Below are 19,790 nucleotides of genomic sequence, written 5' to 3'. Positions count from 1 at the left end.
CACTGCCTCTCTCTCCTACTTTACAATAAAGAGATGGAAGAAATGGACACTTTACCTAAAATGAAATTGTTTCTGCCACTCTTTGGCAATTTTATTATACATAGCTAATTCTGCCTTATGTGGAAAAAAAGGGGACAAAAATGCAAAGTGATTTCACTTTGGAAATTCATCCCAGAAAATTTCAGAAACATCAGGAAATACAAACACAAAGAGTCTCATAAAAGCCTTCCTTCATTAACAGTCCCTCTGCCTCTCTGCCTACCCCTCTTTGCTTATAGATAATAAGGTGACATATCATTGAATGAACCACCCAGGTTACTGAGACACATTCTCCTTTCTTCCTTTTTTCATGGACAAATATGTCTTTTACTCAATTTTAGAAATTCCTTTGTGGTCAATCTTTTCTTTTCTCTCTCTTTTTTTCTTATTTCTTTACTTTCTGCACTGCCCATTTACACATATTGATTTCTTCCATGTACTACCTTCAATTACCATGGCAACAAATTTAATGATATTAATACCCAGAAAAGAAATGAGAAGTTCTGAAATATTTCTCATACAAGGCTAAAATGCACAAAGAAACAATGCTGGACAATCTATCTTTGCCGAGTAAATAACAGTCAAATATTCCAAATGTCATAGCCCTTGAATTGGGGGAAATGACATTCAGCATACTAAAATTCTAACTCTATAAATCTTTTCATGACACCTCAGATTAAGGTAATTTTTACTTTCCCAATAAGTTACAGGATCAACCACTTGATACTTATCAGAAATAGCTGTATAGTCTTGCTTGTCTTTTTTGAATGTGAATTATATCTTATCTCTTCAAATAGATTATAAACTCTTAAGAGGATGTCTTATTTTTGCAAAAAGTTGTACTCTTTTTTTGTTTTTATTTTTCTAGATCCTCCTTCACTGGTGAACCCCACATTTCAGTGGCCCAAGGATCACTTGGGAAGCTGGTTAAACATTTATAATGAGCTGGTTCCCAGACCACATATGGAGAGCCACTGTCCTACAGAGCCCATGAGGTGCACTGCCGCCTACTCAGGTCCATGTATTTTGACAGACATTCTAGGCTTATGAAAAGAAACCCTAAACTTCAGAAACACCAAATTAGGCCACTATTAAAGAGAGACTAGTTCTAAAAATAACTCAGCTATCTAGGGATTTTAAATATAGAAATCCTTTTTAGTCTTGAACATGTGAAACCCTTGTCCTAGTACCTAAGCTCATTACCACTTAAATAAGTGACTCTCAAGTTGCTCTTGGGAGTGGCAATACCCTGATTGTAGTGTCTTTGAGTTAAAAACAGAGCCTTTCACCTCCTTCACGTATGGGCAGCCTGTGGCAACTGAAGGGACAGTCCCTGAACTCCTACTGTGTGTTGGATGCTACCCACACCAGCCGCTGGAATTTCAGAGACTCCGCCCCAGGGGCTGCATAGTTCTTTCTAATAAAGAGACAAAATTAAAATGTGTCTTTAAAATTTGAAGTAAGTGTATATTTTTGCATGTGTGCTTAAAATGTACAGAAACTCCCTGAATTAACCAAGTAGACTCTGGGAGTGAAACTATCAGGGCTGTAAATTTCTATGGGCACTACTTGTAAAAACAAATAATTTCTTGCTTAGTGGATAAAAGTTACTTTAAGATGAGTGAGTAGGGGAAAATATTTTAGGTAATTCCTTAAATTTTAATATATTTTTATTGATTTCAGAGAGGAAGGGAGAGGGAGAGAGAGATAGAAACATCAGTGATGAGAGAGAATCATCAGTTGGCTGCCTCCTGCACACCCCACACTGGGATTGAGGCTACAACCAGGTCAGGGACTCTGACCAGGAATCGAACTGCGACCTCTTGGTTCTTAGGTTGATGCTTAACCACTGAGCCCAGCTGGACAGGCAGGAAATTCCTTAAACTTTTTATTGTTTACTGAAGCATCTTTAGTCAGGGAGTGCCTTCAAGCAAGACTGAAAAATCTTAAGACTCATAAGACCTCCAACTACCAGTGCCTAATTGAAAATCTATTTCCAGAGACAGTTGAAACCCAAAGCAAAACAACAATATAAGAAGCACTTTTTTTTTCTTCTTTCCACGTAGTATCAAACTTTTAAGAGTGGCTGATGGGACAGGGGACCCCTTGCTGTACCCAAACTAATTGGATTTCTCTCACCCCATCTTCCCTACCCAGATTTTTTTCCCCTGTGGTCGGAGGGCAGTCAATACCAATTCCTTTTTGCTACTACCTTTGCTCATCTTCCCACTAATCGCCGGATCCTCCATTTCATCCCACCAGCCTAAACCAACAGTCTAATGCCTTCCATAACCTCCAGATTATTTCCCGCGTGTTGATTTCCCGGGGAATGTGTACACTTTGGTGTTGACAGTACAAGGTATATTCCGTGCTCTCTCTTGAACTTAGCAGGTTTCGACAGATTTATGGGAGGACAGATGGCCATTACAGGCTGAAGGCTGACAAGAGGCAGTTCAGAGCATTGTTAACACACTTGCACAAACTCTCAGCAGTGCAGCTCTGTGCAGAATGTAATTCAGCCTATAGCTTTTTTATTGCTGCCTATTTTCTTTTGTCAAAAGAGCCTGCTGTGCAGAGCAACAAATGGCTGCTATTACCCAGAATGTAATGGGTGTCAGACAAATCACGTAACACAAACAATCAAGAGTATGTAGGTCATATTTCAACAGAGCACAACCTTAGCAATATTTATGATTACTGCATTGAAATGTGCTCTATAATAAACAAGTACCTCTACATCACTCACACTTACGCACTTCTGCACAGCAGATCCGGGAGAAGTGACGCACACTCTACAGTCATCTTTTTAAACAGCCCTTTGATTCAAAAAAAAAAAAAAAAGTCGAAGGCAAGTTTTGTTTTGTTTTGTTTTTCATTATGTGCCATAAAACAATTTTCTTGGAGGAGTTCTCTTTTGGGTTTCTTTGTTTAATTGAATGACTCTGGTAAATGGCGAGTCCTCTGCTCTGTTTTCTGTGCTCCACTATCCACCCAATGACTGCAGTGGGATCTTTATTGCAATAGTTTACAGCATTTTACAGAATCTCCTGCTAAATCTGGGACTCGCTTTGGAGTGTATTTGACAGTGAGATTTTTCTTCCGTCGCACGCCAATTCAGATGTTGCTTAAGGAAAAAACAACGGGAAGATGAGTATCTGTGTGTTTAAAAACTCACCAAAAAAGGAGGACTGGGCCAAGAGAAGTGTGTGACTTGTCCTGTTCACATACTTTGGGCCTCGAGAACTTGGAGGAGGAGTCAAGAGGACATAGGGAAGGCTGATACTCAGTATGAGCTGTTACTGTTATAGGAATTGTTAGAATACTTCTTAATCTAAGCTCCTCCAGTGCTCTCTGCCCACCCCCAGGACTGCTGGGAGCTCCATGAGAGCAGCAACCGGAGTGTTAACAGTAGACACGGAGGGGGCCCCCTCGCCCTGCTCTGGCCCAGAGTGCCTCTGTCCCTATTATTTTTTTTTAGGTATTTCTTATATCACCCCTGATTGCAGGGAACAAAGTGGCCTTGCAGCAAAGCTTCAGAACATTCCTGTGGCATGTGACTAGTTCCCCAACTGTTGCTCAGGGAAGATGAAGATCTTATCACTGACCCTGTGCACTCTCCCACAGAGCAGGGGCAGGAAGGGGAGCAGGGTGAGAATGAAAAGGACCTGGCTTTCCAGGTGTCTGCCACCAAAGCCTCCCTCCCAAGCTAATAAGGGAAAGGATTCTTGTTTAAAGAAACATGAGAGTACCATTTCCAGAAAGAAAACAGAACAAAGAAATTAATCTTTCCCAACATTGGGAAAGATGAATGAGATTCAACAGAGAAAATGAATGCTATGTTTGAAATATGGAAGGAATTCCTGACAGTCAGAGCTGGCAAACATTGCAATGTGCTGTAAAGAGAATTTGTTGGGTCTCTGTTCCTTGGATTCTTCGGGCCCAGGAATGGATTATATGATCTGTCAAAATCACTTTCTGGTTCTCTGATGCTGTGGTTTTCCCTTTGAAAACTAATGACCACGGCTCATATTTTGCTTTGGTCTATTTCCCCAAAGATAAGTCGCATACAAAAGAAGTATATACAGACAGGGCAGAGCAAATTTATGCTTATGCTATTTGTCAATATCCCATCTAGCACAATGAACTTTTAAGTGGGAAGTTTAAAAAAGAAGATATAAAACTCCACATAAAAGAAGACTAAAAAGTTAAAAATTGATTGGTTAATAAGTGGTTTTTTTTTTTAAAAATGCAAGTTCATTGATGTGCACTTTGAATGATTGCCCATTTAAACCGAGGAAAAACATTAAGTGAAAAATAAATGAGACCAAATTATACACCCACTATCATCAAAACCATAGGGGGAAAATATATCAAAGGAAGAAAAAGATTGCTAAGACTTAGTGTTAGGGGGATGAGATTGCTGATTATGTTGCTCCACTCATTTCCCTAATTAGTTATAAATTAGTTATATTGCTTTTTATTACTTGTATAGTAATAACAATAAAACAACTTACATATGCATGTGCATATACATAGCCATGAAATTTGGGGGTCAGTCACTCTGGTCCCTAACCAAATTTCTCCCTATCTTGTGGTTAAAACCATCACCTTGTTCAGCTGACATTGCTTTGCCATTCCCATTCGAGAAACAAAAAGTCTAGTGCTCTGAAAATCTCCATATGCAATAGAGTTGAATGCCTTCTGCCAAAAGAGCATTCTCTTTTCCCTCATCTTGCTTTACTAACAGCTATTTTGAAATCACATTAGTTTTTACACCTGTAAAAGAGAAGTGTTTCTTTTATCAGCCAAAATGAGCTAGTTTGGGACAATCACAAAGTCAGACCAGCTGGCAACACCTACTAAAGCAAACTTCCTATCTCATCCCTCCTGTTTCCCAAAGACTCTGCAGATGGGACAGAGGGATTATTCAGAAGGTCTTTAGAATTTTGTTGACTCTTTATATATCCACTGAAATGTTTGGAAAATTTCACTAAAATTCGTGAGAGTAAAGAAAAACAAGACATCAGATAAGCTTGGGCAACAGCTTGATATGATTCTTCTGCCACAACCCAACCGATTAAGTTTGTAGATCCAAAATCAACAAATCAACAACATAAATGCTGTTTCTACCCTGTCCACCCCCCTGCTGCACCTATGGCAGACATCACTAATTGATCATGACATTCCTACTGAGCACAGACTTGGCCTTAGAATCCTTCTCAACACAATGCTCCTGGCAGCCAATACCAATCAATGACACTTGGCAAGTGAAATGAAACCTATTTAACATAACAGATGTCGACTACTATCTTTAAAATCCAGGCTTCAGGAAAGAAACATATGTCTAGTCAGACAGACCTGCTTTGAACCCTAGGTTCACCATGGAGCTAGAATCAACATAAAACTTTTTCCTCAACAATTGACTGGGCAGAGAGTAAAAAAGATGATGTCTGTGTGGTGTTATTAGGGAGTGCTTACGCTGTAGAATTTGTAGCAATAGTAACTGTTGTAGAGAGAATATCAAAGAGGACGTTTTCTACTTTGATTTGGTAAATCCCAAACCCACGCAAAAAGCAGTATTTCTTCAATTTCATGGGGAATTAATGGGATTTTGCCATAAAAACACATAACTTCATATATTAAAGTGCCAAAGTGGAGACAACATTAACTCAATTAAAGGGGACAGGAAAAGATCATCAAAAGATGAAAAGATGTGCAATGTCCTTAGTACATGTGGTTAATGTAGTAGTTAAATAGCTAATATTTATTGAACACATATATGCTGGTACTGGACCAAGTCTTTTTTTATGTTTTTTCTCATTTAATCCTCATGGTGACTCAATAAAATGCAGGTATAGTTATAATCTTCATTTGATGCATAAAGATCCTGAGAATGACAAAAAAATTCTTATATTGGCCAAAAGCCATACATCTAGATAGGATAGATTCAGAATTTGAACCTAACTTAGTCTTGTATCAGAGCCAAGTTTCCCCATAGCTTCACTAAGCTACACTGTCTGTTTTTTGAAAATCAAAATAAATTGCTTTTATTTGGAGTATTGCTGCTTATAAAGTGTATTGGTTCAGGTTAAACTACATGAAATTGCCATTTTTGTATGTAAAAAATGGTTGAATACTGGTGATTTTAAGTTTGAATCTATAATTTAGTCCTTTGAGTCAGACAGTAATTTCATTTGGGAATTATAAATAGGGCTTTAAAATTGAGGAATCTCAGACCTAGAAAAGATTAAGGATATTGAAAAATGTTCTAGAAATAAAAAGATGGAGGGAAAGTACTTGTGTTATCTTGCATATTTCCTTGCTGATTTCATTGCCCTTGTCAAATTCCTTTCTCCTAAACATATCTTTGATTTTCTTCCTTCTTGCTTCTACTCCAACAATATCTTCTCCCCTTCCTACCTATACACTTCAAAATCTGATACACATTTTTTTTCTTTTTTAAGGCTCCCAAATATACCGAGTGGAAAGTCCAATTTTCTCCAAACTTCTTTCTCTGGATCACTTCACTCACTCACTGTATAATCAGATTGTTTTAATGCTTCTTTCAGTCCTGAATGGCCTTTGTATTTCTCTTCAATCTTCTATAATCATTATATATAACTTGAAGCCAGGTTAAAAGGGTCCCTTTGATAACTTCGTTCCTCCCTTCGGTGATTCGCTGAGGCATAACTGGTGTTGGTCATGTTCTCCAAACACTACTGCACAACAAATTTTACTCAAGGGTTTTAGTGGAGATGGAGATCATGTACGTCACACATTTCAGATCCACAATATCTCTTCCAAAGAAAAGCAAAACAAAACTCTCCTCCACTAGTCTCCTCCTCCATACATCACTCTCCAGGCACCTTCGATACTCCTTCCAGATTTCCTCAGCATCCTCCAAGTTCCTCCTCACCCCTTCTTTTCCTATAGCTCTAAATTTCTTCTATGATGCAATGCAATGTGGCCTACCACAGCTTCTCTGATTTGCATCTTCACACTTACAACCACCATGTTCAACAAACTAAAAAATACCCGCTGTGCTCACCTTTCTTAGGAGGTAACTGAACATTACAAATAATAAATGCTATTTTCTCTTCATGTTTCTTATACAATGTGTTCTTTTCTCTGGACAGCCTATAAGCCCACACCTTAAACAGAAAAACATTTACTAGCATCTACTGTGGTACTAGCTCCATAGATTAGTCTCTCTGTTTGACACTTGCTGTGCATCCATCAGCCAAGAGCTATCATATTGCAAGCATAGAGCAGGCATGAAAAATATGTTGTTAAACTGATTTCCATTGTACCCAATAATCTTTCAAAGCACCAAGAAAAAGGGATTTAAACAGGTAGAAGAATTCTGACAGAAATAAATCCACTGTATATGTTTTTAAAGATTAAAAGTATTTTCTATAAATCTCTACCTGCCTTTCAATAATGTATGCCACTATCTATCAAAATTATGACTAAATTGCTTAAAGTTAGTTATCTATCAATAAGAGACACACTAAAACTTGTGGTAAAAAAATCAAAGTAATTGACTTTTTATAACAACATAATCTCACTAATAGAAGAAATGCAATATGAATGATATTTTCATACACATAAATTAACAAAACATTTTAAAAACAAAGACACCCAATGCTAGACAGGAGGAAATAAAGCAAATATATCCAGAGTGTTAATAGGATTATAGGTAGAAACACCCCTTTCAGAAAGCAATGTGGCAATATATATCACAAAGCCCCCAAGATATTTATGTCCTTATATTCAGTATGAATAACTACTAGAAATTTATTTTGAGAAAATCAGAGTAAGAGATTTATGAATGAAGATGTCCACTGCAGTAACAACCTCAATGTATAAAAGTATGAATAGGTAAATTTAGATGTATCTACTCAAACTAAGGTGATATAGCATCCTAAAAGCATTGTAATAAAGGGCCATGATTATACAAAAATTCATGATTAAATTGTTAATGAAAAACTGGGGAAGCAAATTTACATATATATAAATATATACAAAAAGATCACAGATATATTAAAATATCCATAGAAAACATTGGCATAGATATCTTTGTATCTTAGTACCATGAATAATTTTTCTAACAGTTTATATTATTGACATTTTTACAGTAAAGTTTATTATTTATAATTAAAAAATAATAAAAATATTTATTTTATACAAATCTTAGTTTTGGTATATATATCATGGAAACTTTTTCAATCCTGTCTAAAGGAAAGTAACTGACTAATACAACATTCTGAACATTCTTACTTAATAGACTCCTTTCAGTTAACTTGTCACAGTAGGCCATTTTTTTCAAACCAGTTAATGTCCATTATACTGGTGACTAAAATTATGTGAGAAAATATAATATCGTGTAAATAAAAGATCAGTAAAAAAGTTGTTTCTATAAAAAGACCCCATAAAGACTAAACAAAGGGCTGTCAAATGTTGTAGGTTGGTGTTAATGAAAAACACTGAGGAAAAATGAAGACTTATGATTGCAATTTACATGAAAGTCATAAAAATCTAAAATGGTTCTACACTAGGAATACCACACAAATATCTTTAACTCTTTTCTTTCAAAAAGTAAGAAACAAAAAATGGGACCATCTACAATGCATTATTAGTGAGGCTTGTGCTAGAAAGATGATGATTCCCTAGTTTGCCTACTTAAGTTCAAAGTAATGGTTTTGGTTTTCCAACAAAAATTGATATTTTAATGTATGTTTATGTTTTAAGCAAAAGTAAAATGACAAGACAAATGTATACTTTAATCAACACTTTGGCTAAAACCACCAAATACTCATTCTCATTGGTTGGATATGAAGACCTCTACTGCACATAGTATATGCACAAAAAATAACTTATAATCATATATGTAAATTATAATTTATTTAAGCAATCATGTATGTCTATGCTGATAGGCAAACATATATGTATATATATGTGTGCATGCATTTAAAGATATATTTATACATATATATATATATATATATATGAGTTTATAGATACACACACATATATAAAATATATGTAAATACCATGAAATTAACTACTCTACTCTTTACCAAATCATGCAATCATGCAATAGACCTTTCATATGGAGGTAATTTAAGGAACTCAAAGTGTGAAATTAAACTTAGTGATAATGACCACGATGCATGTAGGCATCGTGGTCCTGGTCGGAAGCATCTTGTTTAGCTTACTGTTCCTTTACCCTTATCAGCAATGGCCAGAGCCTAGAAATTTCTTGTTCAGACATTCTAAGGTTCACCTTCTGGTGGGGTTCAAGTCCCGAAATCTAAAGCTCTGTGCAAAGACACCATTTACAACCAAATCAGAAGTCTGCTTTGGAACTCTTGGTTTAGTAAGATTCTCAGAGTCCAGTCCAAGTTTTTAGTGCTCCTTCCTCTTCAGTATGTGAAGTCAAGACTGGCTAAATGAGTTCAGAAGTCCAAATGGTGAAGTAAATAGCTCTTCTTTAAAATATATATAAGAACGTTTTGTATTGGTGAATGGTTATATTTTCATTTTTCTCCTTTGCTGAAAAGATATTAAAATGGTAACATACAGAGAAGAGCATTGCACTATTAGGCACACCAGAGAGTGAGAAAACATTCCAAGTGAAGCATCGAGAAGTAGTAAACCTGGCTTTAAACCTTTACTCCTTGCTTTTTTGCTCTGTGATCTTGGGCAAGTTACTCTCTGAACCTTATTTCTTCATCTTAAAAATGAGAGAACTACCACCATCCTTATGAGATCTTATGAAATTAGCCCAAACCAATTATGTGCTTGGCACATTTATTGAAAGGGATATCAGTAAATGTTCATTTCTCCTATTACACAAATTTTAGTGTCTTAATCTGAAATAGAGTTATTTGAGGATCTAAAGCAGTAATACCTATGGGGAAGAGAGGGGGAGAGAAGCGAAAGTAGATTTACAGTTGTGAGTGTACAAAACAATTTATTCTTGTATTATTTATTAATAACTAGAGGGCTGTTGCACAATATCGTGCAAGAATAGGCCTTCCTTCCTCTGACTTCACTCCCGGGACCACCTGGGAGCCTGCAAGTCCTTGCTCAAGGCCAGAACACCACTCCTGGAGATCCCTCTGCTACCCCCTCCTATCCCTCATAGCAGGTGTCCTGCCCCTCCTGGCTGCTCTGCACCTGCATATATAAATTAACCCACCATCTTTGTCAGGCTAATTTGCATATTCACTCCTGATTGCCTGTGGGCATAGCAGAAGTACAGTCAATTTACATGTTTGTCTATTATTAGGTAAGATTGTATTATTTTTCCATACAAACTGTAAACCTTCTTTTGCCCCTCCCTACATACACCAGACTCTAGCTCAAGTCTGATCCACAATAAATATTTTCTCTTAAAAAAACTAAACAACTAGAAATATTTATGACAACTTCTTATCCAATGCCATTAATCACATTAAAGAAAACAATCAATTTAACATATATTCATCACACACACACACACACACACACATACACACACACACATACACATGCAACTGCAAGTGAAATGTAAGGCTCACCTGCAGTTCCAGAGAGTTCCACACTTAAGGTTCGTTCAATAGTCTTGTTCTCAAATGGGGAACCCTTGGGGTCACTGGAAGATATGGCACATTTATAAAAACAAACTGAAATGGAGTTGCTGTAGCCAAATGTATTAGAACCCCCTTCCCTTTCTGAAAATGGTTACATTTCTTAATACTTACTTTGGTGACTCTGGGGTCAGAGGAAGAGATAAAGTTGTTGGTTTGGCTAAAGGAAAAAAAAGGAAACTAATTATGAAATATTGAGTGTTTTTTTTTAGATTTGTTCTCTTGCTATAATAGTCACGTGGGAAACTGGAAACTGTAAATCAAAAGTAAGGAAATCCCTGAATATTGGATCAAAGTCAGTCAACAGTCCATTAAAAAAAAAATCCAAACAACAATTGTATCAGAAAATTACCATTCAAAAAACACAGAAAAATCGAGTTAAAAAAAAAAAAAAAAGGTAGCATCCCTGTTAAGGATACCAAATGTGCATCACACCATCAGAAAGAAATGTTTTCTATTTGAATTTGGAATACAGTACACGGTTTGTTTAGACAAGAAAAGAGCAGAGTAACTACAAGATGACAGAACGTTATGAATATTCAGTTGATTTTTCTCCTAAAACATATAATTTTATATCTAGCCTGAGAATAGGTTATTTGTATGAGGCCAAAGCTCACCCAATAACCATTCCCTTCACTAAAAATGAATTGAGAGATTATGGCAAATTTTGGACATGGATCCAGATGGTTGAGAAGGGCCTCAGATTCGCAAATCTGATAAACAAGTAAAGTAAGATACTATGTTTATCAGTTGAGAGACCCAGAGCTGTGTAAAGAGAGCTCATCTACTTCCCTTTATGCTTCCTAAATTTTACCTGATACAGAAGGTATTTCCCAACTATAAAGGATGAAGTAAGAATCTTCTTACTCCAAAATTTCAATTGCTACTCTTCAGAAGTCTTGTATTTTGAACAGGAGGGGAGAGCATAATGTGAAATGTCCTTGGGATATATATCTACATACCTATAATAATAAAAGTGTAATGTGCTAATTAGACTAGATGTTCTTCCTTTACGAAGCCAGGGCTGCAGCTGCAGGATCCAGGCAGCTGCCTCTGACTGCCAGGGAGGGATCCAGGCAGCCAACATGGCTGCAAGGGAGGGATCGAAGCAGCTGCCACAGCTTTGAAGGACTATTCTTGCATGAATTTCGTGCATCTGGCCTCTAGTATATATAATAAAAGTCTAAGCGACTGTTAGGGTGGAACGACCAGGACAATCAGTCACTATGATGCACACTGACCTGGGGAGCGCAGCAGTGGTGGCAGGAGCCTCTCCCTCCTCCACAGCAGCTCTAAGGAGCAGTGGATTGAGCAGTAAGGAGCATTGAGGAGGCGGGTAATAAAGAGCAAGGGATTCTGGGCTGTAAGAGGGCACAGGCTGGGCTGAGGGACCCCTACCCCCACCAGTGCATGAATTTCATACACTAGACCTCTAGTTATTTATATATATGCCTATCTAACAAAGATATATGTATACATATGTCCATTTTTTTTTCTCTCAGTAAAATAACTACTTTCAAAAGGTAGTCATTTAAATAATGAAAATCACAGAATTTAAATAAAAAAGGTTTTTAGAATAATCTTTCTTATTTTATATGGGAAAAGCCTGAGAAATATCTTTGAGATGCTGAAAGATATTGCCAGAGCCATAAAACTAGTTACTGGCAGAGTTGGCCCAGAATATGTTTCCTTTCTTCTATTATCAAAAGGGACTGCAACCAATAGATATTCAAGCAAATTAATCAACCCCAGTAATTAAGGTCCTTTGAAATGTGAAAATATTATTTATATCCAAATTAGGGTGAAATTAGGTACTTTACTTGGATAAATAGTATTTACATATTTAATTTGTAGATTTAGATTTAGTTTTTAAACAATGGAATGGTTTCTCATCTATCCAATGTGCATTCAGTAATACAAAGCTCATGCTGTCTTCTACAAATTAGGTACATTGATTGATTGGCTCTTCCATATAAACAGATAAATGAACTGGTCTTACATTATTTTATTTTATTTTTTTAGTATGTCTGATATAATGAACCTTTTAAAAAGAACACACTTATGAAGGAACTTTACCCACTTTTAAGGTGCCCAACTAATAACTACAACAATGCATGCAGGTTCTATAGAACATGTCTGCCTATGAACTAGGTGCTATCACACACAATAAAAGCACATAGAAAATCAATCACTAGAATTCCAGTTTTCAAGGTATGGAATTGGCTTTCTGAAATGCTCAAAGGAAGACCCCCAAAATTCTGGTAGTTGGGTATAGGTAAGGCCAAGGGCAATGGAAGGAGGGAGTAGGCAATGGAGATATTTAATGGGACCAAAGGCAGCAGAAAATGAGGGCCATAGGGAAGGGTACAGCTCAAACCACAAACAGACTGGAATCAATATGTCCAGGCTCACAAAAGCTCACTAAAGGAGCACTGAATTGGTTCACTCAGAGTTTAATCCACATTGTTCTAGAGACTTAAATCCACATTGATCCTTGAGGGCAGGAATTCATCTTTTTTATGCAGATCATGGTATTTTTAGTTAATGAATACATTAGCAAATGAATGAATAAGTGAATGAGGGGGATACCAACAGGTGCCAAAGGCCTGACCATTAACCTAAGGAACTTGAAAGAACTTGACCTCACCACCTTACAAAGAACAAACAGGAAGTTCAGTGGAAAAAAAAAATTATAATCCATTAAGGTAACCTCAGCAGAATCTCTCAGTCATCACCTCCAAGGGTTCATGTGTTTTTCACTTTCAAATTTTGATAATAATTTAAGTAACCCCTGAAGCTGAGCATTGATTTTTCTATTGCTTATTAGCAGCCAACCATGTTTGCTTTGTTTTAGGACTTTAATAACTACAATAATATATATATATATATATATATATATATATATATATAGTCAAAAGGCTTTGTTCTGGGATACATTCTTTATGCCTCACCACAGACATATACCTTAAAAAAAAACAAACACACATACAGCATGTATCTTCTAAAGAATATTTCCCCCATAGGCCAATTTAGTTCCTCACTGCCATGGTTTACAACAGTTTACAGTAATATTTAGTGGTAAGCAAATTTAAATATTGGGGGGCGGGGGGGAAGAACCTCAAAATCCAAAAGGGACAATTAAAGTTCCAAAGCAAGACCTTTAAAATGTGCTGCTGGGCTGGCTTTACCAACTCCAAGGCTTCATCGAGCTCAGGACTTCATATCCAGCTCAAGAAAATGAATGCAAGAATAGCAGAAGGTGAAGAGTAGCAGTGAATTCTTCAGTTCACTCACTAGAGCAAGCCCAGCTGGCTTTCCCTCACCTGAGGCCTTAGACAGCTACATGTCTGCCCCCAGAGGACTGGTTCTGCTCTGGGAAAATCTCCTCCAGTGTGTGAGGGGCCCATCAGCCCTAAGCAAGCTAAGAGAATTTGGCTCCTCTACATAAATGTATTTCCCTGAACTGGCAGAAAGGGATATGTAGTGATTTTGAGGTAGCCACTGTGAAAAACCTAACTGGGAGCCAATTTAACATATTAAAGGAAGATTCCTGAAAAAGCTGGGTTTATGGTGAGCTGGGGATGAGAGAGGGAAAGTCAAAACACTGGGGAAGGAAACGCTGTTGAAAAGCAGCAGCAGCAGCATACCTGTGCAAAGCAATCAAGGTTCATAACAGGGAGGCGGGGCTGCCGCTCTGCAGCTGCACAGGGAAGTTGGGAAAACGAAAGGGAAAAGAGAGGTGGCTGTTTATAAATACTATATTAGCAAAGGCCTACTTCCACTACAAGGATAGAGGTAGAGTTCACAGAACCTGGGATATTTTTAAGCAACGACAACTTTTACAAGTTCTTTTTGCACCTGTAAGACTAGAATATTTTGAAAGGAGGAGCCAAAAACAAAAGAAAAATTTATCTCTGCCAAGAGAGGTTTCCCCCAAATCAGCCTGATCTGCCTCAGAAGCCTTCTGATAATGTAGGGGGGTAGTACAAAATCAGTCTAGCTGTTTCATTTCATCTAGGCAATCGTTTCTAGAAAGCAAATTTTTAAAATTCTAGGAATTTCCAAATCCTTATTTCCAAAAAGAAACAAAAACACAAAAACAATTGAGAGACTAGCATGTACTCTTAAAAAAAAAATAGGAAAGAATGCACTTAATAACCACAAGAGGCTGCATAATTGTTATTTACAATTTCTTAAGGTACATACACAGCAAGTCAACAATGCCTTATTTTTTCCATTATTGAAGAGGGGAAAAAATAAAAGCTTTGTAATGAATCACCTAGCCCAGCCTGCCCAGAACTTTAATGACCTCAGCATTTCAGAGCTCCTGTAAACCTCATCTGAGGTTTCAATGCTTCCCTCTTCCTCACCCACCTACTCGGCTAACATTTCAGGGGCCATTGGGCGATTGTGAATCAGGCTGCACATCAGCTAAATAGGATATGTTCACCCTGTGTCCACAGAAGGATTATTTTCCCCCATCTACAGTGAAGTGCTGAATTCTCTTTCCAGAGTGAAACTGTGGGCATGGAAGCCCGCAGTTTGGGCATCGCCAGCCCAGTGTATGCCGGCTCACCCTTTGGCACTCTCACCCACAGACTACGTTTTGGCCCCCAACCTACCTTGTAAATGTTGCGACTGCGATTGTGTATGGGACTTCTTTTTGGAGGTGCATTTGTCTCTGCTGCTGTTCCTGGTCTCTGTGGGTTTGCTGTGAGGAGGGTCATCGTTTGTGGTCAGATACTTGAGAAGCTCTGAGCAGGGACGTCTTTGTGGCTTTTGCTGTTGACAAATGCTCTTCGCTTTATTGCTCCATGAATTCTCGGTCTTAAAAAACAAGGCCCAAAGAAAGCTAAAATTAGTGAACTGAACCTTAGCAGAATGGATATAGGTTTTCTGAAGAGATGAGATTTTCAATGAAGTGTTCAGTCTAAGTGTACTGGATCTATGAGCTGTGAATAATTGTTTGCAGAACAAGGAAAGAAAATTACATTTAAAATTCCTAAATGACGTTTATGCAGCTTTTTATTTCATTTCTCCTACATTGCAATGTTCTTACTCAGCAACATGTAACTAACAAGACCCTACAGCGCCTTTACTGTGAATAAAAAAAAAAAAATAAGCTGGTTTAAACCTTAATTTGCCACTGATTGCCAGAGCCCAGTATTCACAATTCTCTTAAGTATCCCTTAACGCTCCGTTTTCACTCGCAGTGAATGGCAAGACAAACATTGTTTAATACAGCCCGCTAACCGAATTATGTCATTGCCAGCATTCCATCCAATTAATGGCAGAGACAGATCTTTTGCGGTGATTCCAGAGCCATCTTTCTCAGGTTGGACAGCTGGCAAAACAGCAACCCTGCATCTTGAAGTCACTTAGAGTTAATACCAGCCTATCAGCAAATTGAATTGCAGCCCGCCCTGCTGCATGTATTAATACAATGGGCAAGGAGCAACAGACGGCAGAACTTCCATTCCAATTGTCCAAAGACAAAGCGCAAATGGGCTCTGCCTGGTTGAAAGCGGCTGGAGTGCTGCTTCTGGACACCCATGTCAGAATCAGTTTCAGCATTGTGAAACGGCTGAGGTGCCCAGACCCATGAGCAGCACAAATAAGCCCACGACTGGCTTTACGGCTTCAAGTAAAAACCCTCTGGGACTTCCCCTCCTGTGTTAAAAAAGAGTTTACTTTTGTACCTTAACGACTGCAGGGTTTGTTCTCATCCTGTGACTATGGTTTGCATGGTTCTGGGTACTGAGACCACTGCATTCAGTATAACTTAGCTGAGTGTTGGCTGGTGCCAGTAAGAGCTTCTTAAGCTAGAAACATATCAGGGAATGGGAAAGACAAGAGAGTTATGAGTCTTCTGAGCATTAGAATAAGTCATTAACATTTCAAACTTAAAATTCAGTCATTGTAATGATAAAAAAAGTAATTCTATCACACCTCAGCACAAAAAGCACTAACAAATGTGTATTTTTAAAAAGTAAGAAGTTTGGCATTATACTACCACCTGTGAAACTATTTCCTTTTTCTACATTTGAGACTTAGTGTTGTCTACCTCAATATTTCATTTATATAAAGGGGAAAGGGTCTTCCTAACAGGACTTCCAAATCACTGCTGGGTGGGAAAAGCTGCCTTGCTAAATGAGGATTTGGGGCATGGGGAGGGAATATATGGACATTTTCCCATCAATAACCCAAATGAATCAAGTGGCAGTAAATTAAAGATTCTGTGATGTTCTGAATCATGTTGCATAATAAAGTATAATACTTGACTGATTCAAAGAATACTTGGAATAAAAGAATGGCTATTTTTGGTGAAGATTTGTAAATATCCCTAAACAGTTTTGCTCAGTGAATAGAGCATCCGCCTGCGGACTGAAGGGTCCAGGGTTCCATTCCAGTCAAGGGCACATGCTCAGGTTGTGGGCTGGATCCCCAGTAGGGGGGCATGCAGGAGACAGCCAATCAATGATTCTCTCTCATCATTGATGTTTCTATCTCTCTCTTCCTCTTGGAAATCAAATATATATGATTTGTAAATGTATAGTCAGGAGCTGTAGGTTTTGGCTTAGACCACATGTGTCAAACACAAGGCCCGCGGGCCAAATCCAGCCCGCCAGGCCTTGCGATGTGGCCCGCACCGCGTTGTCATCACTGCACTCTGCTGTCAGTTTATGACATTGTCAGTTTATGACTGTTCAGTAAACCATTCAGCCCGCGATTTAGGCTAGATTTTAGATTTTGGCCCCTTCTCTGATTGAGTTCGACACCCCTAGCTTAGACAAAGAATTTACTGTCTTTTGACCTCTGTTTTTTTGTTTAATTTGAGGGTCTTCTAGATGTCCCTGCTTAGACATGTAGTATGACTCCAGGAAAACAGTACCTCCTAATTGAGCCAAATGTGTGGATGAATGTAAAGAAATCAGAGTCTTAGACAGCAAAGCAAACAATATTTACAAATGGAGAAAATGGGGATAAAGAATAATCACTTATGAGAGATTTTCTTCTAGACCAGAAATCTCAGAAGGCAAAATAATACATGTAAAGTGTCCATGTGTTTACTTGGAGTGTTTTTAACATTTAAAAATGTAGAAATGGGCAAGAAACAAACTCTAATGGCAGGTAGAAGCACATTACTAAAGTTTGAAGGATGGCATTCTGTAATTTACATAGTGTGTTCTTGCATTAGATTTATGGCAAATGACAAATGGCTACCACAGATGAGAAGGTAAAACTGTGTCTTAGAACTAATAAAATTCTGGTCAAGCACTGCATTGAAAGGAAAATTCACTCTTCATTGCCAACAAATTCACTCTTCATTGCCTATCATAAATTTGGGTACCTTGGTTTGCAAGTGTGCTATTACTTTTCAATCTTCAAGAATTATGGATCAAAAGCCTTAAAATATTACATATCCCTTGATATACCTCCTATTTCTAGAATTGCATGCATAAGAATAAAACTACAAATATGTCAATGATTAAACAATTTATAATAGTAAAAATAAAAAAGAAAAACAGCACTAAATATCTAACCTCAGGGATTAATTAGTAAATAAGGACATCTTTGAATAATAAAATATTATACCACCATTAAAATAATGCATACATTTAAAAATTCAAAAGCATGTCAATACTGTATCTTAATGATAGAAATTTCAATTATTTTGCATATTAGAAGTTACTAGAAATTACAGGTGAATATTTAGTCTGTTCACTTTGGTTCCTAGATTTTCTAAATTTCTACCATGAATGTAAGTAATACTAAGGAAAAAAAAAACATTGACACAAAAGATAGTTTAAAAATGTAGTTAGGCTCACATGAAGACTGTATTGTCAATATGTTTAAACACAGAACAACAGAATTTGCAACTGCAAGCATGTTTGGGGATTGTTTCGGCATCAATCTAAGTTAAAAATCCAGACCTTATTGTTACTACATCATACCCATGCAGCGGGTAGCCAGAGGCAACTCCAATTCCTGTTAAACAGTAGGAAGGGTTCTTACTAGAGACGGCTCTTCTGCCTCCTGAGGCGGAGGGGTGCCGTCAGGCATGGAGGAAGGACTAGCCTCATTCTCAGTGGTCACATCTCCATCTGTCAGTGCATCAAATGAGGGCAATCCGTCTTCATCCACAGGGAGACTGTCCAGTGTCTCTGTGAGAACTGCTAGCAAGTTCGCCTCATTCTCTTCATCTATCTTCTGCAAAAACAGAAGACAACGTGAATGAGTTGACATTGGGAGATGGGTAACACCATTAATCAGTATAGATTGGACATGTTTAGCCAAATGAATAAGAAAATACATGAAATTTTGAATGTTCATGCCAGAACACTAAGATCACATCTTCCTTAAACTCCAAATTCACTTTTGGTCTGAAACATACAATTAATTAGTATCTCTTCTGTACCAATTTCTGATTGTTGACCTGTCCAATTTAGCAATTTATTATGTCAGTGCTTAATACGGCTGTATATAATTCTGTCTTGTTCACAGTTATTTTCCACATGTTTATGTCTTATTTCCCTAACTAAAAAGATGTGATTTAGAGAGTCTGAGGCAACTTGAGAGAATTTTGACCATCATCTCTTTAATCCTACACAGCAAACCTGTGGAAATGTGTAGAACACTGCTTGAACATCACAAGAGAAACTACACTGTTACGATTTCAATTATAATCTCATCACTGAATACTCCCCAGTCATTTTTTCCCCTAACACTTTTCCCAACTTTAGTCATAAATTTATAACTGCCTACTGGACATTTCTACCTGATAATAGCTCCCTCATCTCCAAACTCAAACTTACTACTATCTCTCTTGACTTCTCATGTTTGGGTAACAATTTTTCAGACGTAAACTTTGAAACTACTTTGAGTTCTCTTTAGCTGTTCAGTTGCTAAGTACAATCTTACTTTGGAACCATCGCTTAAATGCATTCATTTCTGTGGCCAATGGCATCTAGTGCAACCTTACTTCTAGTGCTGGATCCTCCAACCATACTCTAAATCATTTTTTCTTTACATACATTCCCACAAACACATACTTTTTTTAAAATATATTTTATTGATTTTTTTTATAGAGAGGAAGGGATAAGGATAAAGAGTTAG

The 19,790-nt window shown here is 37.4% G+C and overlaps 1 protein-coding gene across 4 annotated transcripts in view; it reads right to left on the bottom strand.

Moving 5' to 3' along the window:
* Window positions 1–19,790, bottom strand: part of PPARGC1A (PPARG coactivator 1 alpha) — a 645,981-nt gene that overhangs the window by 22,893 nt on the left and 603,298 nt on the right. For all 4 annotated transcript variants that reach the window (XR_014795573.1, XM_084890519.1, XM_084890518.1 and 1 more), the window contains 5 exons: window positions 18,690–18,884; window positions 16,373–16,495; window positions 15,296–15,500; window positions 10,788–10,833; window positions 10,605–10,678 (listed from right to left, as the gene is read on the bottom strand). Coding sequence is in view for 3 of the 4 variants with exons in the window: in XM_084890519.1 (XP_084746645.1) it covers window positions 10,605–10,678; window positions 10,788–10,833; window positions 15,296–15,500; window positions 16,373–16,495; window positions 18,690–18,884 (643 nt within the window). In the remaining variant the exon portion in view is untranslated. The remainder of the gene's footprint in view (window positions 1–10,604; window positions 10,679–10,787; window positions 10,834–15,295; window positions 15,501–16,372; window positions 16,496–18,689; window positions 18,885–19,790) is intronic.

This window comes from Pipistrellus hanaki, assembly GCF_964339955.1.
Source record: "Pipistrellus hanaki genome assembly, chromosome: 1".
NCBI lineage: Eukaryota > Metazoa > Chordata > Mammalia > Chiroptera > Vespertilionidae > Pipistrellus > Pipistrellus hanaki.
This window is presented reverse-complemented; position numbering and strand designations above follow the sequence as displayed.